At 41.4% G+C, this 26,966-nt stretch overlaps 1 protein-coding gene across 6 annotated transcripts; it reads right to left on the bottom strand.

The window, feature by feature from the left end:
• Positions 1-404: 404 nt before the first annotated feature.
• On the bottom strand, positions 405-24,448 carry LOC125397217 (tripartite motif-containing protein 30A-like). 6 transcript variants are annotated; one of them, XM_048429481.3, is made up of 10 exons: positions 24,308-24,448; positions 22,331-22,395; positions 20,224-20,341; positions 19,401-19,884; positions 17,038-17,133; positions 16,206-16,436; positions 13,098-13,120; positions 3,395-3,495; positions 3,097-3,123; positions 405-2,851 (listed from the first exon to the last, which is right to left on the bottom strand). In XM_048429481.3, exons 2-10 carry the CDS (start codon positions 22,386-22,388, stop codon positions 2,250-2,252), a joined length of 1,740 nt encoding a protein of 579 aa, XP_048285438.3. In that variant the 5' UTR covers positions 22,389-22,395; positions 24,308-24,448; the 3' UTR covers positions 405-2,249. The 6 variants fall into 6 exon arrangements, with proteins under 6 accessions (XP_048285438.3, XP_048285436.3, XP_048285445.3 ...); XM_048429479.3 differs by lacking the exon at positions 22,331-22,395 and having other exon boundaries at positions 24,308-24,447; XM_048429488.3 differs by lacking the exon at positions 20,224-20,341 and having other exon boundaries at positions 24,308-24,379.
• Between the last annotated feature and the right edge of the window lie 2,518 nt (positions 24,449-26,966).

Genomic DNA, 26,966 nt, shown 5'->3' with positions numbered 1-26,966 from the left:
TCACATGACTGCCCTGCCTCCTGTCTGGCTGCAGGCTCCTCCTAGCCCTCCACTTTACAAAGCATGAGTACAGTCCTGTTCTTCCACCACAGGGCCCCTGATGCTATCCAGAAATCCCTCCATTTGGTCTTCTCTGGTGCTGGAGCCTGAACTCTCTTGGGAACACCCACTATGTTGTGTCCTCTCGATCTTTTTGTTTACTAATTGCAATCTGACTGCAAATAAACTCCGTATTGCCCAGTAATCCCTCACTGTGTCCTCTTAAACTAACTACCTCATCCAAAACCTCTTTAAAAGTAAAACAAAACAGGGCAGGATCTTATTTCTTAATTGAGCCTGGAATCAGATATACAGCAACCGTCCTGTCTGTGTCTTTGGGATTGTATCAAAACCATGATGCCGGGTTCTGGTATTCAACCTCACCAATCCTTTATTACATCAAGAAGGAGACAAAACAGACGCCATAGTGGATATCATTTATATGCCAGAGGCAATGTAAGTGCCTAGAAACATTCTATTGTTCATATTTCACAACACAGCACAAGGGAAGTTCACAAGCATCACCATCATTAACTGTGAAATGGAAATCATAGGATTTAATGTACTTCATAAGAAACAAATGGAGCCCCACAATTATCCCTCAAAAAATAAATGTGAAAACCAAACAATAATCATAGATATCTACAACAGTTTAGAATACATTTGATGACAGATTCCAGGATCTAACACCAAGATATCAGGAAAGTCAAATCTTCGCTCCTCCCATCTGCCTGCTTTTGCATGGATCACCATTCCAGGACATCTACCCAGTAACTAATAGAGAAAGTAACTACTAAGTGTGCAGTGGATGCTTGCTGTGCATCAAACTTGCTCTTTCTAAAACTTACATAATTCATTCACATGTGTGTATGGGTCAAGGCCTGTGCGTCATGTGCACGGAGGTAAAGGACAATCTGTGGGAGCTGCCTGCCTCCTTCCAACACGAGGTTTAATTGATTGAACTCAGGTCACTGGGATTGGAGGAAAATGCTTCTACACTCAGAGCCTCCAAACACTGCTCAAATCTATTTTCTGACACTGACCTACAGTATGCGTGCACTCAGCAACAGTAAAATTGTAAAAACAACAAACAATAAACAAACAAAGCAAACAAATCAAAACAAAAACCCCACAAAGCGCAAGTTTTTAAGGTTGCTATACAGAGTTACACTTCTATGTGGAATGACAGAATTAGAACACAGGTACTCTGAACACAGTCTTAAATGGTTACCATTAGAGATATTTCCTTATTAAGTTTTGATGAAGCACAGCATTATAGTTAAACTGATGTACAATTAAAGGCTCATTCCTAGGCTGGAGACTCCGACATATATTTTTCTCCAAGCTGGAGAAGAACTTTCTGTCATCTTCTGTCAGTGACAGAGGAATGGGGTTGTGGGGTTGTGGAGACTTGGCAGAGCTGAGACAAGTGGCTCAGGGGCAGAGCACCTCCTCAGCATGCACAAGGCCTTGGCTTCCATCTGTGGCACCACAAAACAGGAAATACGGGTTAGCAGAGGTCTTACCTCACCTCATGAGGAGTCATTATCTTTGGAAATATGGGAAGAGATGAATTGCTATTGTCTTGTAAACAGACAAGTAACTGGACCAAGAAAAAGAACCCATACTGGTTTGTATTTAGAAGTGTAGAGTATTAAAATAGAAAGGCCACATGTAAGAGTCAATGCTCACTTACCAGGCCAAGGTCACCTGATATGGCCATAAGGAATGAAATAAGGCCTAGATTGGAGGGGCCCTGTGGCAAGACAGAGGCTGTGACAATTTTGTTGAGCGCAATCAAACTTTTTATGCAGAATATAATCATAATTGCCAGGATCAATACAATTGTAGTTGCCAGGAAACAATGAAGTTTGGAAGCTATACAGGGTACCCAAGATTAATGTCTCAGACCTACAGTCCTGTCAAGCTTCCATGTGTCCTTGACTACTAAAGAAACATACAGAGAAACATGAAGTAGATTCAATGCTTCACTGTTTGGGGGAGTGCATCAGTAGCTCAGGAACTGAAAGGCACAATGTATTGCAGGAGCCATAGACTCTAAGCTGAAAAACCTATAAAACATGCTTCTCAGGGCAGCTAGGCCATGGTTTCCTACAACCAAAGATAGAAAAAAAACTGTAATGATACCATGAACTTCAGGTATTTGAGCTACATGAGACATGGGGCACTGTGCAGATACGGGTGAGGGATTAGGAGGGCGGCCCACAGACTGTCATTGGCTCTGATGACTCCATAGGATTAAAATAAGGATAAACGGCATCAGGGAAGTTAGGTTCATAGAATCTATAGATGAGAGCTCCATGGTTGGAAACATCATAAAATGAGAGAGTGCCAGCTTCTCGGTCCAGGAAAACTCCAACACGAGTGGGAGAGCCAGTCAGAGAAAGGGACAAGACACTAGCAGCATTTTGAGGGACAGAGCACACCTCAAAGACATTATATACAGACCTGTTTGTAATTCCTATAACCCAGTAGCCATATTGGGGCTGATATTTTACATCCTGTTTAACAACAGAATTTTTTATGACTCTAAAGCCCTTTTGATTCACTCCACGAAGCTGGGGTCGAGCACATCTTCCATCATTTATCCCCAGGAGCCAGGCATCACATCCAGACACGTCTACTTCCCAGTAATGTTTCCCTGAGTGAATAGCTGGATACCCTAGGACACCTAAATCATAGGACTCAGAAACTTGCAAATTTCTTCTATAACCACTTCTATGTTGTATTTGTCTTTTGTCCACATTAATGACAATGTTTTTATTGTTGAGTTGAGGCAGGGTCACATGAACTGCAGAAAAATGAGACATATAAATTACGAGTCACATGAGAAACAAGGTACTGCCTTATTTGTGATTTAAGTATCAGAGGCCTGAAAAGAAAGTGAGAGGGAACTTGGCAGAGCCATGTTTGAAGTGAAGGAGAGGCATATTGCTGTGCATATTGGGAGCAGTATCATAAAAAATAAGTATTAGTAGAGTAATAAACTCGGAAAGACATAAGACGAGAGGGGCTGATGGTGTTATTTCTCCTTACCCCAGTGGCGCTGGGCATCCCGGAGCCCTGAAATGATGAAAATGCACAGCATTAAATGCATGCAAGGGAATCAGAACATTAAGTCAATGTGCTCTGAAGAGTGGGGAAGGTCTGGAAACTGTGATGTAGGATGGGATGAATGATGATGTCCATTAAATATGATGACATCACTGGGACACACTTTCTGCTCTTCTCAGTTTCTCTACCCATGATCAGAGACATCACTCTCTATCCAGAGAGTGCAGCCTCAGCCACCCCTAGAGTCCCCCAGGTAACCACAGAACATAGCTGCTCTCACCTTGAAACATTTGCAGTACGCCTTTTAGATCCGGAGCTCGGAAGATCTTTCTCTGTTTTCTTGGAATCATTTCGGGCTGTTTCAGACTTAAGGTCTGACTCCTAGGGACAAAAGATTGACTCCAAATCTCAGACAGTGTGACCTATGATCACCATGGACTCCCCATCACTCCCTATCATTCTAACCATAGAAGTCCTGGAGCTCTCCTGAGAATTCTGAGCAGTGAGAGGGTAGACTACTAACTCTGCAGATGTGAGAGACACACTCATGACCCCTCCCAGTTACTTGCTGTGTGATACTTGGAAAACCTTACTTCTTAGGAGCAGAGCTCCTCACTTATACAGTTAAAAACTTTCTTCCCCACTCTCACTTCTTCCCTCCTGGAACTCTTAAGAAATGATGAATTAGCAAATCTTAAAACCAATCAAACTAAGGTACCAAAAAGTTAATGTGTAGACCAGGCAAGGGGCCAAAAGCCTTTAATCCCTGCACTTAGGAGGCAGAGGCAAGTTGATTTCAGAGATCAATGACAGCCTGATCTACAGAGTGAGTTCCAGGCCAGCCAAGGCTACACAGTGAAACCTTGTCTGAAATACAAAACAGGCAGGCAGGCGGGAAGGAGGGAAGGAAGGAAGGAAGGAAGGAAGGATGGAAGGAAGGAAGGAAGGAAGGAAGGAAGGAAGGAAGGAAGGAAGGAAGGAAGGAAGGAAGGAAGGAAGTTGGGTTCTCAAGAACAGTCTAAAGTTAGGGTACAGAAACTGCTCCTGGGTAATAAAGTCATAGAGCTGAGAAAACCCTCTGGTGAAAGTCAAGACTTCATTTTTGTCAATACGGATACTCTTAGCCAGCTTCTAAATTAAGTTCTTTTTTAAGGAGACAGTTTTGGAAAGGAAGACAGGAATATTAACTAATACTGACATGAGCTTCATATGTTCAGATCATGCCTGATGCTGACAATCTGCATGTGACTCTTTACATAGAAGGGCGCAGTTTTCCAGTCTTCTGAAGTATGTGGTGTAGGTAGAGCAGTTGTGCCCACAGACTCAAGTCTGTTTTTGAAAAATCTAAGTATCCAAGACCTTCAGCGACTCACTGAGACACAGACTGTGATGCACAGAGTGGACCAAGAGGTGAGTGGACAGCTCCCCATCTGGACAGCACAGTCTTTAGACCCTAGGAACTGAAGCAAAGCCACAGGACCCTCCCGCACCCATCACAGCTGCACTAGTGATCAGTGGGCAAGCCTCCTGCAGGTAGGCTGCTTCAGACCCTGTAAGGTAGGCTGTTTCAGACCCCTACCAGACTCTGTAAACTACAACTCCCACTCTGCCTCCAAACACACCCATCCCCTGAGACCTCAGCAGTTCCCTGACACACAGAAGGGACCAATAGTGACTCTCTGAGACACAGACAGCAACTGCAATAATTAGTCCATGAGAGGATTCTTGAGACACAGACACCAACTTCAAGAATTGAACCAAGAGGCAAAGGCACTGCTTTCACCACTTGAGGGAAGAGATGGGTAGGGACCAATGCAAGAATACATTCAGAATACATTCAACAACCTAATGAGCAATATAGCAATAGCAGAACCTAATGGTCCTACAACAGGAAGGCATGAGCATCCTAATCCACAAAAAGCAAAAGAAAATGACTTTAAATATAACTTTATGAACATGATATAGGCTCTTAAAGAGGAAATGAAAAACTTCCTTAAAGAAATGGAGGAAAAGACAAATATAAAATTGGAATAAATCAGTAATTTTCTTAATGAAAGCCAAGAAAAAAAAGTAATCAAACAAGTGAAGCAAATAATTCAAATAGTTCAAGACTTAACTTAAATGGAGGCAATAAAGAAAACACAAACCTAAGGAATTCTAGAAATTGAAAATCTGGATAAATGAACAGGAACTACAGATGCAAGCATAACCAGCAGATTACAGCAGATGGAAGAGAGAATCTCAGGAGTTGAAGATACAATAGAGGAAATAGATACTTCAATCAAAGAAAATGTTAAATTCCTTAAATTCTTAACGCAAATACCAAGGAAATCTAGGACACCATGAAAAGACCAAATCTAAGAATATAAGGAAAGAAAAATGAGAACTCCAGTTCAAAGGCACAGAAAGTATATTCAACAAAATCATAGAAAAAAAAACTTTCCCAACCTACAGAAGGATAGAGCTACAAAGGTGCAAGAAGCTTACAAAGCACCAACTAGACTGGACCCCCCTCAAAAAGTCCCCTCATCATATAGTATAAGAATCAAAACACTAAATATACAGAATAAAGAAAGAATATTAATGGCTGCAAAGGAAAAAGGCCAAGTAATATATAAAGGCAGACCTATCAGAATTACACCTGACTTCTCAATGGAAACTCTGAAAGTCAGAAGGTCCTGGGCAGATACGCTGCAGACACTAAGAGACCGCAAGATATTCCATGACGAAGCAAGATTTAAACAATACCTATCCGCAAATCCAGACTTACAAAAAGTACTAGAAGCCCAAATGAGGAGCAGAAGGAGGGAGAACATGAGCAAGGAAGTCAGGACTGCGAGGGGTGCACCCACCCACTGAGACGGTGGGGCTAATCTAATGGGAGCTCACCAAGGCCAACTGGACTGGGAGTGAAAAAGCATGGATCAAACCGGACTCTCTGAACGTGGCGGGCAATGAGGGCTGACTGAGAAGCCAAGGACAATGGCACTGAGTTTTGATCCTACTACATGTACTGGCTTTGTGGGAGCCTAGTCTGTTTGGTTGCACACCTTCCTAGACCTGGATGGAGGGGGGAGGACCTTGGACTTCCCACAGGGCAGGGAACCCTGACTGCTCTTTGGACTGGAGAGGGAGGGGGAGGGCAGTGGGGAAAGGGGGAGGGAAATAGGAGGTAGGGAGGAGGCAAAAATTTTTTAATAATAAAAAAATAATAAAAAAGGTAAAAAAAAATAAATTTTATTTGCTAAAGGAAAAAAAAAGTAATAGAAGGAGAACTCCAACCCACGGAAGTCAGCTGAAACCACAAAAACACAGGCAACAGATAACCTCACACTGGCAGACCCCAAAGAAGGAAAACACACAAACACTACCACCAAAAAAATAACAAGAATTAACAATCACTGGCAATTAATATATCTTAATATCAATGGACTCAATTCACTACAAAAACACACAGGCTAACAGAGATACAAAAGGAGAAACCATCCTTCTACTACATACAAGAAATACATTAAAACCTCAAAGACACACATTACCAAAGAATAAGGGGTTGGAAAAAGGCTTTCCAATAAAATGGGCCTAAGAAACAAGCTGGTGTAGCAATCTTAATATCTAATAAAATAGACTTCACACTGAAATCAATCAAAGGGATTTAGAAGGACACTTCATATTCATCACAGGAAAAATTCATCATGATGAAGTCCCAATTCAGAACATCTATACCCCAAATAGAAGAGCACCCGCATATGTAAAAGGAACATTAATAAGCTTAAATTGCACATCAAACCCCACACACTAATAGTAACAGACTTCACCACCCAGCTCTCACTGATAGACAGCTCTGCAAGACAGAAACTTAACAGAGGAAGAAGAGAACTAACAGATGGCATGACTCAAAGGGACTTAACAGACATCTTAGAACATTTCACCCAAGCACAAAAGAATATAACTTCTTCTCAGCACCTCGTGGAATCTTCTCTAAAACTGACCACATACTTGGTAACAAAGCAAACCTTAATACAAAAAAATTGGAATAGCCCACTGTATCTTATCAGATTACCTTGTCTTAAAGTTAGACACTAATTGCAGAAAACCTACAAACTCATGGAAATTAAACAATGCTCAACTGAATCACCCTATGGTCAAGGAAGAAATTAAAGACTTCCGAAATTTCAACAAAAATGAACACACAACATACCCAAACCTATGGAACACTATGAAAGTAGTGCTGAGAGAAAAGTTCATAGTGCCTACATAAAGAAAGTGGAGAAATCTCATACTAGCAACTTAACAGCACAACTGAAATTATAGAACAAAAAAAAAAGCAGACTCACCCAGGAGGAGTAGATGACAGAAAATAGTCAAATTGAGGGTTTGAATCAATAAAATAGAAACAAAGAATCAATGAAACAAAAAACAGTTTCTTTGAGAGAATAAACATGATAAGCAAACACTTAACAAAACTAACAAAAAGGCAGATATAGAATATCCAAATTAACAGAATCATAATTGAAAGGTGGGACATAACAACAGACGCTGAGGAAATCCATAGAATAATTAGGTCCCTGTTCTTATGCCAATACCAAGCTGTTTTCAATACTGTAGCTCTGAAATAGAGTTTGAAGTCAGGGATGGTAATGCCTCCAGAAGTTCCTTTATTGTATAAGATTGTTTTGGCTATCCTGGGTTTTTTGTTTTGCCATATGAACTTGATTATTGTTCTCTCAAGGTCTGTGAAGAAGTTTGATGGGATTTTGATGGGGATTGCATTGAATCTATAGATTGCTTTTGGTAGAATTGCCATTTTTACTATGTTGATTCTTCCAATCCAAGAGCAGGGGAGGTCTTTCCATTTTCTGGTATCCTCAGGAGAGGTCCCCAGATTGTTCCTTGGGCAGCAGAGGAGAGGGTGCCTGAACTGGCCTTGGCCCATAACTATACTGACAAATATTTTGCATGTCACCACAGAACCTTCATATGGCGATGGATGGAAATAGAGACAGAGACACATATTGGAACACTGGACTTAACTCCCTAGGTCCAAATGAGAAGCAGAGGGAGGGAGATCATGAGCAAGGAAAGCAAAATCAGAGGGGGCCTTCATCCGACGACGGATGGAGATAGAGACGGAGACCCACATTGGAGCACTGGAAGTCAGGACCGCGAAGGGTGCGTTCACCCACTGATACAAGGGGACTGATCGAATGAGAGCTCACCAAGGCCAGCTGGACTGGGACTGAACGAGCATTTGATCAAACTGGATTCTCTGAATGTGGCTGACATGGGGGCTGACTGAGCCCCCGAGGTCCAAATGAAGACTGAGAAGCCATTGACAATGGCACTGGGTCTTGTTTCGTCTGCATGGACTGGCTTTTTGGGATCCTGGCCTGTTTGGATGCTCACCTTCCTGGACCCGGAGGGAGGGGGGAGGAACTTGGATTCCCCACAGGACAGGAAACCCTGACTGCTCTTGGGAATGGTGAGGGAGGAGGAGAGGGAGTGGGGGGAGCGGGAGGGTATTGGGAGGAGGGGAGGAAGTGGAAAGAGTGTTTTCGGATACTTGAATAAACAAAAAATAATAATAATAATTAGGTCCCCAGAACTGGAAAATTTGAAAGAAATGACAATTTTCTGAATAGGTACCACATATCAAAATTAAGTCAAGATCAAATGAACAATTTAAATAGACCTATAGCTCCAAAAAGAAGGAGGAGGAGGAGGAGGAGGAGCAGGAGCAGGAGCAGGAGGAGCAGGAAGAGAAGGAGAAGGAGAAGGAGAAGAAGAAGTCATCAAAAGTATCCCAACCAAAAAAAATCCCAGGGTCAAATGGTTTTGGCACAGAATACAACCAGAACTTCAAAGAAGAGCAATTCCCCAAATTGTTTTCCAAAATTGAAATAGAAGGAGCATTGCCAAACTCTTTTTGCGAGGTTATATTTACCTTGATACAAAAACCACACGAGGACTCAACTAAGAAAGAGAATTACAGACCAAACTTCTTCATGAACATTGATGCAAAAAACTCAATAAAATACTGGCAAACCAAATCAAAGAACACATAAAAAAAATCATCCACCATGATCAAGTTGGTTTCAGCCCAGAGACACAGGGATGGCTCAGCATATGAAAACCTGTCAATGTAATCCACCACATAAATAAACTGAAAGAAAAAACACATGATCATCTCATTAGATACTGAAAAATCCTTCAACAAATTCCAACATCCCTTCAAAATAAAGGTCTTAGATAGATCAGGGATACAAGGAATGTATCTAAACATAATAAAAGCAATATTTAGCAGACCAACAGACAACATCAAATTAAATGGAGAGAAAGTCAAAGGGATTCCATGAAAATCAGGAACAAGACATGTAACATGAGAAGGCTGGGCCTGCTTGTTGGGGTTTTTGTGTCTTGCCCAGTTTCCCAGCTGTTTAGTCCCAGAGAAAAATCACACATAGATCTCTGTAAGTTATAATGCTGATTGACCCATTAGGTCAGGCTACTTATTAGCTAACTCTCACATCTTGATTAACCCATTTTTCTGATCTGTTTTAGCCATGTGGCTCAGTACCTTTTTCAGCTGGGGCAGATCACATCCTGCTGCTTCGGTGATCTGGGCAGGAGTGTGGGGAATCAACTTCCTCCTCCCCAGAATTCTCCTGCTCTCCTTGCATCATTTCCACTTCCTGTCTGGTTTTCCCACCTACACCTCCTGCCTGGCCAATCAGTGTTTATTTAAAACATGATTGACAGAATACAGACAATTCTCCCGCACCAAAGACAAGGGTGACCACTCTCTCCATATCTATTCAACATAGTACTCAAAGTTCTAGCTAGAGCAATAAGACAACAAAACAAGATCAAGGGGATAAAACTGGAAAAGAAGAAGTCAAACACTCACTATTTGAAGATGATATGATAGTTTATATAAGTGACCTGAAAAATTTTACCAGGGAACTACAACTGATAAACACTTTCAGTAAATGTGGAAGGATACAAGATCATCTCAAAAAAATCAGTAGCCCTCCTAATTAAAGATGATAAATGGGCTGAGAAAGAAATCAGAGGAACACCACCCTTCACAATAACCACAAATAAAATGAAATATCTTGGGATAACACTAACCAAAGACCTGTATGACAAAAACATTAAGTCTATGAAGAAAGAAATTGAAGAAGATATCAGAAAAATGGAAAGATTTCCTATGCTCTTGGAAAGGTAGTATCAACAAAATAAAAATGGCAATCTTACCAAAAGCAATCTACAGATTCAATGCAATCCCTATCAAAATCCCAACACAATTCTTTATAGACCTGGAAAGAACAATATTCAACATCATATGGATAAACAAAACACTTGGATAGCTAAAGCAATCTTGTATAATAAAAGAACTTCCAGAGGCCTCATCATCCCTGACATCAAGATCTACTCTAGAGCTATAGTAATGAAAACAACGTGGTATTGGCATAAAGACAGGTTGACCAATGGAATCAAATCAAAGACCTGGATATTAATCCACACACCTATGAACACCTAATTTTTGACAAAGAAGCTAAGATTATACAATAGAAAAAAAATCTTCAACAAATGGTGAAGCCATAACTGGATGTTGACATGCAGGAGAATTCAAATAGATCCATATCTACCATCATGCACAAAACTCAGGTCCAAATGGATCAAAGATTTCAACACATAGCAGCCAGACTGAGCCAACTTCATAGAAAAGAAAGTGGAAAGTAGCCTTGAACATGTGGGCACAGGAGACCAATTCCTAAATACAACACCAGCAGCACAGCCACTGAGATCAACAATCAATAAATTGGACCTCCTGAAACTGAAAGACAAAATCGCAGCCTACAGAATAGGAAAAGATATTCACCAACCCCACATCAGAGAGAGGACTGATCTCTGAAATATATAAAGAACTCAAAGAACTAGACATCAAAATACCAAATAATCCAATTAAAAATAGAGTACATATCTAAACAAATAGTTCTCAAAAGAAGAATCTCAAATGGCCAAAGGACATTTAAGGAATTGCTCAACATCTTTAGTCATTAAGTAACTGCAAATCAAAATGACTCTGAGTATCATCTTACACCAGTCAGAATGGCTAAGATCAAAAACACCTATAATAGCTTATGCTAGAGAGGACGCTTATGTTGGTGGGAGTGCAAACTTGATCAGCTGCTGTGGAAATCAGTATCCTGATTTCTCAGGAAACTGGGAATCAATCTACCTCAAGACACGGGAATACCACTTTTGGGCATATACCCAATGGAAGCACACTCATATCACAGGACATTTGCTAAACTGTGTTCATAACATTATTCGTAAAAACTAGACCCCGAAAACAACCTAGATGCCTCATCTGAAGAATGGATTTTTTAAAATGTGGTTCATTTACACAATGGATACTAGCCAGGGATTAAAAAAACAATGACATCTTGAAATTTTCAGGCAAATAGATGGAACTAGAGAAAAACCAACCTGACCAAAGTAACCCAGACCCAGGAAGACAAACAGGATATGTACTCACTCATATGTGGATATTAGATATAAAGAAAAGGATAGCCAGCCTATAGTCCAGAACCACAGAGAAGCTAGGTAACAAGGAGAACCCCTAAGAGAGACAAACAAGGATCTCCATTGGAAGGGGAAATAGATGAGATCTCCTGAGAGAATTGGGATTGGAGGAGGAGAAAGGGGGACAGAAGGTAAAGGGGGAAGAGAACATGAGAGAATGGGATGGTCAAGATGAAGGAAGGACAGAGAGGGAGAGCAAGGAAACAGATATCTTCATTGAGCAAGCCATTATGGTGCTGGCAAGAAACCTGGCACTAGGGAAATTCCCAGGAATCCACAGGATGACCCCCAATTAAGATCTTAAGCAATAGCAGAAAGGAGAGGACGCCTAAACTGGCCTTCCCCTGTAATCAGACTGATGACTACCTTAGTTGTCATCATAGAACCTTCATTCAGCAACTGATGGAAGCAGATGTGGAGATCCACAGTTAAGGACAGGGCCAAGCTCCAGAGTCCAGTCGAAGAGAGGGAGGAATGGTGATCTGAGCTAACGGGAGCTCACTGACTCTGGACTGACAGTGGGGTAACCTGCATAGGACCAAATTAGGCCCTCTGAATGTGGGTGACAGTTCTGTGACTTAGGCAGTCTATAAGGCCACTAGCAGTGAGACCAGGATATATCCCTACTGCATGAACTGGATTTTTGAAGCCCATTCTCTTTGGAGGGATACTTTTCTCAGCCTAGGTATAGGGGAAAGGGCCTCGGTCCTGCCTCAAAGTGATATGCCAAAGTTTGTTGACTCCCCAATGGAAGCCTCTGAGGAGTGGATGGGGGTTGGGATGGGAGAAGGTGGGCAGAGTAGGAGAAGGGAGAAGGGGAGGGAGTAGGAACTGGGATTGACATGTAAGAGAAAAGATTGTTTTAAAAAATAAATAAATAAAACAAAAACAAAAAAAAGAAAAATTTAAGTACAACCACAAAGGAACTCTGGATCTCTTCTAGCCCCATGAGAAATACACAGATCCACAGGAATTTTTCCCAGTATACAATTCTGTGAGCACTGCAGACAAGGAAGACATACCCTATCTAGGATGAATCTGTGAATCAAGTACCTGTGAGCTGCAGACAGAGCCAGACACAAGGACAGAGCACGGACAGAAAGACGGAACCACAAGGAGTCTGAAAGCTCCTGTGGCTCCATTTGCCTCTTCCCACTGCTGAGCCTAACTCTGTGACTCCCCTTACCCAGACCCCTAAAAGAATCAAATCTGTCCCCAGTAGTTACAAAACAGTCAGAGCCTGTCTTTCCCTGCGTCCTCCTCCTCCTTCTTACTGGAACTTTAGAATAACACTGTCTAAATTCCCCCAAATCCATAAGACATTTATTCTAGTCAATTACTAAATCATTCCCACCACACAATAGGGCTATTCTTCCATATCAGCCCACACATACCTTGTAAGGACAATATTCACACCCTAGAGAGAATGGAGAAAACACAATCAATAACATGTTCTGTGTGTTCTTGCAAATCCTAGTCACACTCTCACTGATTGTAGAAACATATTCAGAGAATCAAATCTGTCACCCACGGTTCTCTAAGACACGATATAAATAGGATTCGTGACTCTTTACTTGACTTACATGTAAGCTAAGACTATTTTCTGTCCCATACTACAAGGCTTTGGAAAGCAAAGATGAATAAATGGTAGTTTACAAGCTTACATAGGTTTTGCCGTGTGTACAACTAAACACGCAAACACATGACTCTATCCATGCTCCATGTCAGCTCTCCATCACCTAGATGTGGGCTATATATATTCCATTTAAAGCTGGACAGTCTATAGTCTCTTCCTCTCTCCACCTTGGCCAGTTGTGGGTTTTACTATGTAATCCTGATGCCTGAAACTCACTATATTGGTTTATATATTGGTCTGGCTGACCTTGACCCGTGAAGTTTCATTTGTTTCTGCATTCTAACTGCTGGGATTAAAGGTGTGAGCCAGCACACCTGGATGTAGGTTGGAAAGTTTTTATTTCATTTTCATTGTTGTGTGCTCCTCATGTTTTGTTTCTGTGTATGAGAAGCTCTCAAGTCCTGGGATCCCAGGCAGTAGGTGCTTGACTACACATGTATTTATTTTATATAACATAAACCAAAAGAGCAGATTTCATAGAAAAAAAGAATTCTGGGGAGAACTTATCATTCTATTTATAGATGAATTCTGATGTTTAAACTTGTTCTCATTGAGACATCTGTATGCTCATGTCCACTGAGTCATTATCATAGTAGATAAAATTGAGTCAATTGGAGAACTAATCAATGGATAAAATGATATGATAAACATATAATGTTAAAATATTAGGTATTCAAGGCAAGAAGTATTGTCATTTATTGTAACTTGTATGAACTCAAAAAACTTACATTATACTAAATCATCTGGGCACAGGACAAAACAACATTAAGTGATATTATTATATATGTGTCATGTGCAAAAATTAATAGGAGCTTTAAAGTTCTGAACTTTAAGACTTCATTTCAGGATTCAATTAAAGATGCCATGATAAGCTAACGAGGGGGGGGCTAAAAATCTGAAGGTTAAAAAAATCTACTCACAACAAGTACAGTCTATCCATGTTTCTTTATTCTCGTCTCAATCCTTGTTCTTCCTTGTTCTCTCTTGCTCTACCTTGTTCTTCCATGTTCTTTCTTGTTCTCCCCATTACAAATAATCTCAGTCATATACATCCTTTAAACCAGCAATTCCCAGCCGTAGCAGGTTCCATAAAAAATCAAATAAGGGTTTTCACACACACGCACACACACACACACACACACACACACACACACACACACGAGTCTGTCAGTTCAAAGGTGGCTAGTGCACACTGGTGAACTCCTTAATGAAGAAAGTTAGTTAAGAAAGGAATTAAATAAACTGGATATTCTGGAGTGAAAGGTCAGTGTGCTACACTGCATTGTTCGGTGACCAGTAAAAAGCTAAAATGTTTATTTTCAGTGCTCTGCTTTTTTCCTCTCCCAGCATGTATAGAATCAAGCAACGATGTAAACAGTAAGAGAGAAGTCATGGCTTTCGATCAGATAGCACATACACCAGAAGCTGTGGTTTCTGTGGGTTTTGGTCTTGAATTTTACTCTTGACAGTAGAAACAAAAAAGGGACCCAGGCCTCTAAATCATCAATTCTGGTGTATGCTGTTATCAGCAGTTCTCTAGTCATGGGTTAAAACTAGACTAGAAGCTTGGGCAAGTAGTAACTCTATGTCATTGTATATCAGTGAACACCTTAAATAGAATGGTCTTTCCTTGACACTAAGCACTGACCAACAGCCTTCTGATAAAGATAATTGCAGAAAAGCAGATCTTTGCATTTACCTAGGGGAGAGGAACAAAGCCTGGTAGTAGGAAATTGTTTTCACATGTAGCCCTAAGGCATAGAAAACAGTTCTGAACTGTGAAAATTAATTCCCAAATATGCAACAGAAAAGGAGTTACCTACAGTAAAATCAATAGCAAAGTAAAGCTACTTTATTCACAGAGCAATAATGCCAAAATTTCCCTGAATCTTAGTTTAACCTTTATCAAAGCTTTTGGTTCTGATAAGTCACTTGTGAAAAGATGGCTGAGTAATGACCATATAATGTTGTGGTTTGTAGCAAAAAATTAATATCATAAAAGTAAAGATTATAATTTGGGCTATGAGAGGCTGGAGACAGAGAAAAGTGGGCAGATTCTTTGGTCAAGTGATACAATTTCAGGCTTGTAGAGTGTGGTGTCTATAGTTGGGATCTATGTGAACTAACTTAGTTTAGTCATATATACATAATTCCATCTAATATAGGTGATAAATGAGTGTCCTAAATAATAATTAAACCAATGCAATGGAAACCAGTAAACTATAGGAGTATGATAACTTCCTAGAACTACTAAGGTCTATAAGATTGGCAATTGAGGTGAAAGACCCAAATTCCTACAGAGATATTCATCACCAGACAAAGACTTTGGATTAAAGTATTTAAAAATATGATAGAGATAAAATGCAAAACAAATTTTGTACGTGTACAGATAGGGAAGACACCTTTTATCTCAGCATCCCTCCTCGAAGACAGGAGGGAAAATCTCTGAAATCGTGGATGGAATCTCCCTTCCTGCTGACCATACCACTGAATCAAAGGCAGTGGGGATAAAACTCTCCAAACATCCAAGGGGAGAGACCATTGCCACTAACATCAAATTCACGTGAAATGACAAATGACTGTTGAATATGCTTCACACATGCTCACAATGCAATGCAGTAAGATAGTAACTACCCATAATGCAATAGATCTCTCCAAGGTTCTGCTACTATACTTTTCTTGATAAACTAAAACATGCCATTTCCCCTTGCATGTGATGATTTCCCCAGCTACTGAAACTGGTTTAGGAAAGAGTTCAGAGCCCAGAGAGCCCTACTGTCCTCACCAGGGAGATCACAGCAGCACAGAGGGAGGGAAAGTACTTCCAGGTGTCCTGACTCTCAGATGCCGACTCCTGCAGTCTTACCTGCAGCATCTCTATGGTTGAGCACTGCAACCCATGCTCCAGATCTGAGATGAGGTCACTCACTGACTCTCTCTGCTTCACCAGCTCATTTTCAGACTCTTCCAGTCTTTTGACAATGTCTTCCTCCTCTTGCATCAGCTTCTGTAGCTTATTCTTCTCCTCCGAATACAGGAATTCTTGCATTTCTTTAAACTTCTTCTGGACCTTTTCTACATCCCTCTGTATTCTTTTCTTCAGGGATAAAAAAAGGGAGAGTTATTCAGACTCTCCTAATGGGACTGAGAGACAGAAATCCACTGTTCTGATGGGGAGTTCTCACAGGAACTGAGCTTGGGAAGGGAAGGCAGTCTTAGGGAAGCATCTGTCTCCTTTCTGTGTCTGTTCATGACACTCCAAAACAAAGATCTTAGGTCACCTTTAACAAGGCCACCTGAGCCAAAGTGGGATGCCTTGGTATGGCTCAGTTTTCACACAGCTACTTGCAATACTCTTCATTCTACCTCTGAATCCCTGAGAGAAGCTAACCCCAAGAATGTGACTTCTCCCAAGCATCTTCCCAACAGTCAGAATTCCAGAAAGCATCACAGGAGCAAGTCCCAGGACTCAGTGCCATTCTCACCAGGCCCCTGCCATGATGCCAGCTCCTCACACAGCCAGGCTCAGCTGTGATGCACTCTCTGTGCAGCCCCAGCTCCAAGGGAACAGGCAGAGAGGACTAATCAAGGCCTCTTGTCCCCATCAGCCTCCAGGGAATGAAGAGCCAGGAAGCTTCTTGCCCAGGTCCCTCCCAGGCATCAGGCTATCTCCTTTAGGAGGAAGGGTCTCCACTTGCCTCCCAGAAAGTTCTCTCCTTTTGAAGGTCATCTTCCCACTGGTCACATCTTTCCTCATTAGCCATCTGCATCTCCAGGGCAGCCTGGAGCATCCCCTGTGGGAGAGGAAGTGTAGCAGAGTCAAGCTGTGTGCTTAGTAGGACAGCTGCTCCTAGCCAAAGGTCAAGAAACCCTTCTGGAAAGACAGGAGGTCTAAGACTGTTCTCTTTTTAATATCTTGTGCCATGATTTCTGCACATAAAGTATGTAATCTTCATCTTCAGCTCAATATATTTTTGCATTTATGCACACACAGCCCCATACAGACAGACACCGAAATCTCTCTTAGTCATCCCAACAAGACACCTGCCACTTTGATTCTGGCATCAGAAAACTAGGGTAATTTTGGTAGCTCTCGTGGTCTTTCACATAAATATATACATACACACATGTCCTGCAATTGACACACCTGCATATTCCTTTTCTTTTTCTTTCTTTCTTTTTTTTTTGAACCTGGGTCTTACTATGTAGCCCAGGTTGGCCTGGAATTTCTGTCTACACCTGTATAACCTCAATCTCATCAGTTGCCAGAGTCCTGGCATTGAGCTATACCCCACCACACTATCCACGTGTCTTTTCTTTTATCATTTTTTTCCTTTTTTATTGTATTTTTTCTTATGTTGTCACAGGCTGCCCTACATTGGGCTGCCACATGTTGGGAGCCACATTTTTGAGGTGACTTTTGCTGGGTTCCTAGCCATAACCAGTTCCTACATTCCAGGGTTTGAGCATGAGGATTAGAAATGTTAGATAGGAGGAACAGAGAAAAGAAAGAATCACAGAGACACAGGATAATAATGGGAGGGCAACTCAGCCTCCTGCATACTGAGTTGGGAGTTCTGAGTTCTCTGAGTTTCTCCCCTGTTTAACTTTCCATACGTATTTGTGTCCCAATACAACAGGGGGGAGAAGGGAAAAGACTGCTTTAACATGATAAAAATGACAACTAGAACAGTTGCTTGCATCAATACTTTGAGACATCAAGTCATTAATTACGAGGAAATCATTCTGTTGTTTAGGCAGTGAACCTACCCTATCCAAGTATAATGAAGGCAGTTTCTCTCCCTAGGTTAAACCTCCTAATTCAAAAGAAGGGAGCAAATGTACGCTTGAATTCTCTAACCTTTGGTCAGGGTGGAGTGCATCTCCCTGTATGGGCCATCTTAATGTCCAAAACACCAAGTAACCACACCCTAGGTCAGGGTGTTCAGCCACAGTTGTCAACAGCTTTGAATAAACTCAAACTCTCTGACCTTCAGATGAGGTGGAATAGGCTCACATTTTGGGCCTCCACATGTTTTTCTTCATTGAAAATGGATTTTTTTTCATGTAATACATTGTGATTACAAATTCCCTGGCACCTACTCCTCCCACTTCCTCTCCACCTCCCCTCCCATTCAGATCCACACCCTTTATGTCTCCTGTTACAAAACAAAAAAGTATCTGTTTCTCAGTCTCTAGAGATAACCCAACCATAACAAAGGCTTTGCTGAAACGTTTCACTCAAAGTCAGACACAAGGCTTTACTTTAAACATCAGTACAGCCCAGACTTATGGTTATGAGAGAAAGAACCCTCAAATGTGGGTGTAGTTCATTTTGTGTGGTCATCCGTCTCCTACTGGGCATGGGACCTTTCCTTAAGAATGGTTTGTTTCCCCAGTGAGACTCCCTTGGAGAAAAGTAAGTTTGCAAGTAGTTATCAACTGGAGATTGCTTCTGGGTCATGTGCCCACTTCTCCCAGCTCTAGAATCCCATCTGGTACAGACGCTTGCAGGCTCTGTGCATGCTGCAACAGTCTCCATGAGTTTACATGTGCACTCAAAAACAACCAACAGAAAACAAAATCCCCACACAGAACTTGCCTCTGTGCATCTCACTAGGGAATTCTTTCCCCCTTTCCCAGATGTTTCAACTGCCACATGCACATTCTCTTCACTGCTGCACGTCATTCATTTACTAGCCCCAATGGTTGGAAGTCACGGGACTGGTTTTTAGGTAGTATGAATGAATCTGACATAAACAATCTAAGAAGATAATTATGGAATGAATTAGTAGTTCTGCTCTTGGCATTTCTTGGTCATCAACTCTTCTTTACAGGACAGTTCCAAATTTATTTTTCTATCCTAGTATTTATATTCCAGACAGATTCTCAGTGGAATAAACCATCATGTCCTTTTAGGACTCTGAAGGTAGGAAAGGATAGAATGATGTAACAGCCCCAGAGTCTATGATGTCCAGGTAATTGACCTGTCACACCAAGTGAATCCTTTCCCATCTGTTACTGTCTGCTGCTCTGTGTCCCACACCCTCCCACTTCTTACCTTGTACTTATTGGCCACCTCGTCAATGAGAGCTGTTTGGTGACCACGGTGCTCCTGAGATCTCTCACAAAGCCAGCAGATGGCCACCATGTCCTTCTCACAGAAGAGCTGGAGTTTCTCTCCATGTTGTGCACAGACATTCACCTTCTGCTCCTCCCCTGAGCTGGTCTTGAACCCCTTGAGCCTCTCCACTATGTTGGCCACATGCCAATTAGGCCTCAGATTCCCAAACACGTAACTAACTCTGCACACAGGGCAGATGCCCTCCCCTTTTTTGGCTTTGCTGGACTCATAGTTCAGTGTGATGCAGGCTCTGCAGAAGCTGTGACCACAATCTGCACTCACAGGCTCCACCATGAGGTCCAGACAGATAGGACAGGTCACCTCCTCCTTGACCATCCCCAGGACTGATGAGGTCATTGTTGCTGTGATGCTGGGTCTGTCTGTCTGTGCTCCTGACACGTCTGCTCGGGTACCTGAGTGACTGGGATGATGAGAAGGGGGCAAGTGAGAAAGGGAAACTCAGCACTGAACCGTGAAGAGATCAATGAATGCCCTGGATGATAAGGGAAAAGAACAAAGGAGAGAAATATGGAGAGAAGTTCAGTGACATGGCAAAGGAGCATGTTGTCACCCTTTCTAGTCTTCTGCTATATTTCATCCCAAATGACAAATTTCAGATGCAGGATTGTTATTTCCTTTCACTGAAGACCAGAAAGAATGTGGTTCCTTTCATCAGCCTCTTGTAACCAACCTTCTGTTCTTCCCTTTCTTTCCCAGGACAAAATCACTTCTTCAGTGTTACAAGCATTAAACTACTCACTTCTCCCCCGCTGTACTTCCTCCTTCATCAGCACCAGTCAGTGTGATCCTCTGATCCTCTGCTAACCAGTCTCTTATTGGAAGCCTGGTGCTGACCTGGAATGTACACGGTCCATCTCCTGATAACACATAGGCAATGATTTCTCTTATTGCCGTTTAATAAATGACAACATTTGTGTTTGTACACATGGTTAAGGCAAGCCCTGCAGTAGATGTATAGTGATGGCCACTTCCAAGGTTCATTTGTCTGTAATACATTGAAAGGGGATGAATAGCAGCCTTTTAGCATCTTCTTTCAGAGGCCTTTGCCCTACCCCATAGAGTTCAGGAAAGAAAAAAGGTGACAACCAGGGCAGAATTGATAGCTAGGACATTGGCTTCCAAGCACTGCAGATTCTGAGGAATGTTGTGTCTGTAAATGTTGAGAATTTATCCTGTGTGTTTTTCCTCAAATAGAGTGGCTGTCCCTTAAGCAACTGTAACTCAGCAGCTACCAACAGTTCAAAGGGAACAAGGGCACAGGCCGTAGAAATTTTATTCCCTCACAGGCTCTCTCAAGGCCACTAAGGTAGACTTCAACTAGATCTCTACCCTCTATCACCTCGGGATTCAAAGGTTGAGGTGAAATTCTGTTCATTCAGAGAGGCTGAATAATCAATAGCTAGCCCTTTCTCCTTGCTTGCTGCTCACAAAAGCAGTGTGTCCTTCTGCTTCACTCACACTTAAGAGTCCTTTCTTCATGAGGTCCCTCCCTACCTCTTCCTGTCAGCTAGTTGCTAACTCAACATCTTGACCTCAGGTTAATTTTATTTAATAAAACAAATGTAACATGTTTTTTCCATTGTTAACAAAAGCAGTAGGAAAAAGAAATCCAACTCACTTTAAAGTAGTTTTTCCCAACATTCATGGTCTAGAAATTTAACAAAGACATTCATGGAAGACTCCATGTATGAAGGTCAGCTGGATGCTGAGTTCAAAATCACATGAAAAATTATACTTTAAAGTAAACTAATTTTACCTGATAATATTCAAAGCCAATGGGCAACCCACAGCTCATCAGCAAATGAAAGATAAGACAAACTCTTCCCATTCTTTGCATGAGACAATTTGAAAATGCATACCATTGTTTCAGAAATAAAAATTCTACAAATGTTTAAGTATAGGCATAAATTTCCTTATTTTAAAGCCATATTTGAAAAGTCCACTGCTAATCTCATAACATATTTAGGACAATAGAAAGAAAGTCTTTTTTTAAAGTTATGGCAGAAAAAAATTGGTGCTTATTTTTGTCATTTCTAGTAAACACAGCAGGACAGGGGAAGTATTAGCACCACAAGACTGGAAAAGAAATAAACAGAAGGTGTTCAGAGTTGGGTTTTTTTTTTTTTTTTTTTTGGTTTTACAAGACAGGGTTCCTTTCAGGAATTTGCTTTGTACAGCAGGTTGGCCTTGAACTCATAGAGATCCACCTCTCTTTGCCTCCTTAGTGTTTGAATTAGAGGCTTCTGACACCACCACCCAGTCATGTTTGTTTTCCCGATGAAAGAAAAGTCAGTGAGCTCAGTAAATATGTGAGATGTGATAACCAGTAAAGAGAAGTCACAAAGGGTGAGGAACCCAAAGAGAAATTAAGAGCTGGGTCTCTAAATCTGGCTTCTTGACAGGCGATACCAGAGGATGGCATTCTCAAGGCTCTACAGCTCAACAGTGGTACACTTGAAACACAGTAAAAGGACTGGAGAGGTGGTTCAGTGATTGAGCTTCACCTGTTGTCACACAGACCCCTGCGCTCCAGGTCCAGTGTAATAATTTTAAGAGAGAGAGGGGGGGGGGGGAGAGAGAGAGAGAGAGAGAGAGAGAGAGAGAGAGAGAGAGAGAGAGAGAGAGAGAGAGGGGTGCTTGTCTTTTCAGAAGAATAGCAGGAAGAAAATGGGAAAGGGGTGGAGCTTGTCTCTTAAAGGGACCTGCATAAGAGCTACATAGCGATGTAACAGACATAGCACCCTGGGCTGGCCAAGGTACTGCCTGAGTGCATCCTGTCAGGTGACTGGGGCCAGCATAATGCCTGATTCGTAACACCCAGGCCTCACATGACTGCTCAATGCTACCTGTAACTCCAGTTCCAGTAGATCTAACACTCTCTTCTTGCCTCTGACGGTGCTGCATCCAAATGCTGCAGAGATATACATACAGGCAAAACACCCACAGATATAAAATGAAAATAAATGAGTCAATACATTTAACAAAAGAAAAAGAACAATTATATTTATGAAACCATCAAAACCAAGAAAAAATGAATGGTTAGGAAAACTAATTGCTGCAAGATGAAGTTGCTTTTTGGTGTAAACAAGGATTCAATAATCTACTTTTTAATCCTATTTCTATATTCCCCCCTTATTTATTTTCAGAGTAGATTCAATAATCCTCTCTATATCCCCATTGATAATGTCTTCCCTCTGCATCAATATTCCTGATGATTAGGAGAATGCTTAAAGATAATATATCCAAAATGCAATCAAGCTTTGGATCCAAATAATCCTTATGTGCTTCCTATAAGTTCTCTTCCACTAAGCCAATCCTCTCTCAGTTTCAACTGATAATTCTCTTGGACTCTTTGAATCCTTTTCACTGTCAAAGGTATTGAAGAAATTTTTCAGATAATTTTTTTTTCTGTTCCAATAGCGGACCTTAGATGGGAAATATCTCCTACAAATCTTTGGAAGTCATTAAGAGTCAGCAATCGATGTCTCTAAATTTTCACCTTTTGGGGTCTAATTTTCTGTAGACTTATTTTATACTTTAAGTAATTAATAGACTCCTCTTTGTATTTTTTTTCAGGAACAATTTGTAACCCCCAACAACGCAATTTTTTTCCTTTTCAAATACTCTTCTAAAGTATCTATATTTCAGTTAGTTAGTAAAATATCACCCATATAATGGTAAACTATAGATTGAGGAAATTGCTTACATATAATTTCAAATGACTGACATGCAAAATATTGGCACAGAGTAAGGCTATTTATATACCCTGTGATAGAACTTTCCATTGATATTTTTTACCAGGCTGAGAATTATTATAAGTAGAACCATGAAGGAAAATTTTTCTCTGTCTTTTTCTTGTAAAGGTATAATGAAGAAACAATCTTTTAAATCAATAACTATAGGAGGCCATTTTTTTAGGTAATAGAAAAAGCAAATAAATCCCAGACTATAGGGAGTCCATTGGCTGAATCACCTTATTAACAACCCTGAGATCTGTTACCATTCTCCATTTTCCAGATTTCTTTTTAATAGCAAATATACCTCACCTACTCAACTTTCCAGCTGAAAAGTGACTGAGCTCCTGTCTCCTCCTGCTTTATCTCTTCTTCTTTAAACCCTGCCATATCACTTCCTGTCTGTCTCCAAACCTCTATGGTTAGCTAATAGCTAGGTTTGCCCTCTGATCTTCAGGCAAGCTTTATTTGAAATTAAGTTATCATAAGTATTCTTTCCTTTAGACTTAATTATATTAGGTCCCCCAACAGATCTTGGACTTTGGATCTTCCCACATCAGTTATCTTTGTAGCTGGAATTACTAGTACAGGCTGAATTTTATTTAGGCATGGCAGACATGAACCAAGGAAAAGGCAGACAAATGTAATGACTTTTAAGTAACATTAACAATTCTCTACAGACTTAAGGCTGTTTTACCATACAAGTAAATGTATAAAAGGCCACAGAAAGATTGGGACTTCTAGTCACAGAGACAGAAGACAAGGGAACAAACTCATAGAATCATGTGTAAATACACTATTACACAGAAGGCCTTAAACTTTGTTTTAAAACACCATTCTGATTTCACTTCTTCAGTGGGGGGACAGCAGTGTCTGTCTTACAATAGGGAATTCTTGGTGCAGCCCAAAATTAACCATTAAAAAAGATGAGAGTGAACTCCATCTGGAGTAATACTTGGATGTCTCTGGACCTTGAAACTGGTCCTCCTCAAGGCCAGGCTTCCTTCTGGCTCCTCATCCCTAGAAAACTCAGCAGGAAGCCAGCAGCCATCCTTCCCCTGCCCCTTCTCAGTTTCAAATTAAACTCACCAGAGCAAAGACTATGTTTTCTTCTCAATTCTTCCAAACTCTGTCCTCTAAAATTGCTCTCACACATTCAGACACCAACCAAGAGATCCTGAATCTATTGAGAGGAGCGGATGGAGGCCAGAGTAAATGTCTTGGGGATTCAGTTACTGAGTCTGATCTCTGGTAAGGAAATAGAAAAAGTGAAAGTTAAGGCTTTGAGGCTGGACCTGAGAAAGAGAAACTACAGAACTATCAACCAATGGGGTGCCACCACACAGTACTGGCACTGTGGCTGTGTGGCTCACTCTATACAACTAGAGTGAGTCAGTACATGTCAGCCCTGCCCACCAGGAACTTGGGACATTTTCCAGTGCTCCAGAGACTTGTTATGTCACCGTTTCAAACTCACATCACAATCACCCTAAAAAATCCTGACCCTCAAAAATCTTCCCCTAGTGGGAAAGAAAGAATTCCCCTGGGATGCCTTTGCACCTGAGCTCCTGACTGAGTTTTACTTTTGTGGGGGCAGGTGTGTCCCAAGTAGAAGGAAATACAGGTGAGGGACAGAGACTTGCAGTGTTCCTCTGGCGTTGGACTTAGGCACTTACAGAATGAGAACAGGAAGGAACATGCCATTCAGGGAAGCTGCCACACAGTCAAGAAAGATATCTCACCCAGCAGGGACAGGACTGGGAGGTGTCACATGCAGAGCCCAGCAGAAACACTTCACAATACTCGCAGTAGTCACACTAGCAAGCTGCTGAGGGCTCTCCAGCTGCCCAGGGGTGTCCTACAGATTATGTATTCTGTTTCTGACCAGATCAAGTTCTCTTCACAGTGTTGATCTGATTAACTCATTGCCTCCCTTCCAGGAATCCCTCAACAGAGTATCTCAGGAGGTCGCTATTTGAGTTACGATTTCTATCACAGACCTTTAATGTTGCCTCAGTGTCCCCTGATTTAGAAGTTGAAAATGTATAGAGCTGAAAATGTGGTTGAGTTGGCACTGTGTGTGCCTAGCATGGGTGGAGCTCTGTGACTGATCCTCAGTACTGTATAAAACTAGCTGTAGTGGCATATGCAAGTAGTCTGCTCAGTTACTTTTTTACTGCTGTGTGTCTTTGTATCAATTTCTACTGCTGTGAAGATACACCATGGCCACATGAACCCTTATAAATGAAAACATGTAATTAGGGCAGAGTTACAGTCCAGAGTCTTAGTTCATTATCATCCTGGCAAGAGGCATGGCAGCACACATATGCAGCTGTAGCTCCTTCTGTTCCTTCAGCCAATAGCTGCTGAGATACCAGCCCACTGGGGCATCTCTTTCTCTTTAAAAAGCAGTGGCAGCCCTCTGCTCGCTCTCTTGCTCCAGCGACTAGACTCCTTTCCTGGCTGTCCTGTAGGATGGTGTTCTGTAAGTTTTTCCCCTCAAATAAATAACCCTTTGAATCCAAACCGGTGTAGGATTGTTTCATGCATTAAGAGATAAGCCACTGGGTCTGGCTTGAGGTACTGAAACCCTAAAGCTCACCCCCACTGATACCCTTCCTCCAACAAGGCCACACCCTACTCAAACAAGGTCATACCTCCTAATAGTGACATTCTTATAAGCCATGGTCATTCTAACCATCACACTGAGATAACCATGACTGAGGGACCTTATAAGGAAGGTGTCAGATTTTGGGCTTACAGTTACAAATGGGCTAAGATCATGATGATGACCCTGGGGAACAGCAGGAGGCAGGGGGCATGGTGTTTGTGACGGTTATTTTTCATTGTCAGCTTGAATCCATCTGGAATTAACTAAAACACAAATGACTAGGTACCTTTGAGAGATTTTTTCCTTAATTAAATCATTCAAAGCGGGAAGACCCACTTCTAATCCAAATCTTTGAGTTAGAAAAATCCACTTTTGATTTGGATCTTCCTAGGTCGGAAGTTCCATCCTTGATCTGCCCCACACCTCCTGCTGGTAGCGTGTATAAAGGGCATGGAATAAGGAACTGTGCACTCTCTTTGCATGAATAAGGAACTGTGCACTCTCTTTGCATGCCCTCTCTTGCTCTCACTAGCGAGTATGTTCCATCACTGGCATTAGAACCTATTTCTTTGGGATATTGACATATGCTAAAGACCATTTGAGATAACAGCCTGTGGACTGAACAACTGCTGGATTTGTGAACCTTACAATGTTGGATTAGTTGGCCTATAAGTCTGTCTAATACCTCCCCCCATTTATAGACTCATTCTATAGTTTCTATTCCATCAGAGTAGTGATTCTCAAGGCAAGGGTTGTGCCCCCTTTGGCAAATCTCCAACTCCAAAGTATTTGCATTATGATTCATAATAGTAGCAAAATTACAGTTATGAAGTAACAACAAAAATGATTTTATGGTTAGGGATCACACAACATGAGGAACTGTATTAAAGGGTCACAGCATTAGGAAGGTAAAGGGAAGCTTTGTTAACCAATTATCTTTAAGAGGTTGGACTAAGTTAGGGTGTGGCTTTCTGGAACCAGGAGTAAAATGGGTATGCAACCCAGGTGCTTTCTCTCTCTCTCTCTCTCTCTCTCTCTCTCTCTCTCTCTCTGGTTCCTTCACAGCACAGCTGAGCTTGGACTTCTTGTTCCCATTTTGTGAGTTTTTTCCTTATAAGAAATAAAAATATAATTGCT

The sequence above is a fragment of the Myodes glareolus genome, chromosome 7 (genome assembly GCF_982192425.1).
Source record: "Myodes glareolus chromosome 7, mMyoGla1.1, whole genome shotgun sequence".
NCBI classification, from domain to species: domain Eukaryota; kingdom Metazoa; phylum Chordata; class Mammalia; order Rodentia; family Cricetidae; genus Myodes; species Myodes glareolus.
Note: the sequence above shows the minus strand (reverse complement) of the source record. Positions and strands in the feature narration are given on the sequence as shown.

Coding starts and splice junctions, on each gene's coding strand:
- LOC125397217 (XM_048429479.3), bottom strand. CDS start 24,374: ATGTGTGAGAGCAATTTTAGAGGACAGAGTTTGGAAGAATTGAGAAGA. Junction 16,437..17,037: donor AGGAGAGAACTTTCTGGGAG/GCAAGTGGAGAC, acceptor TTATCCCTGAAG/AAAAGAATACAGAGGGATGT. Junction 3,496..13,097: donor GTGAATATTGTCCTTACAAG/GTATGTGTGGGC, acceptor TTTTGTCCCTAG/GAGTCAGACCTTAAGTCTGA.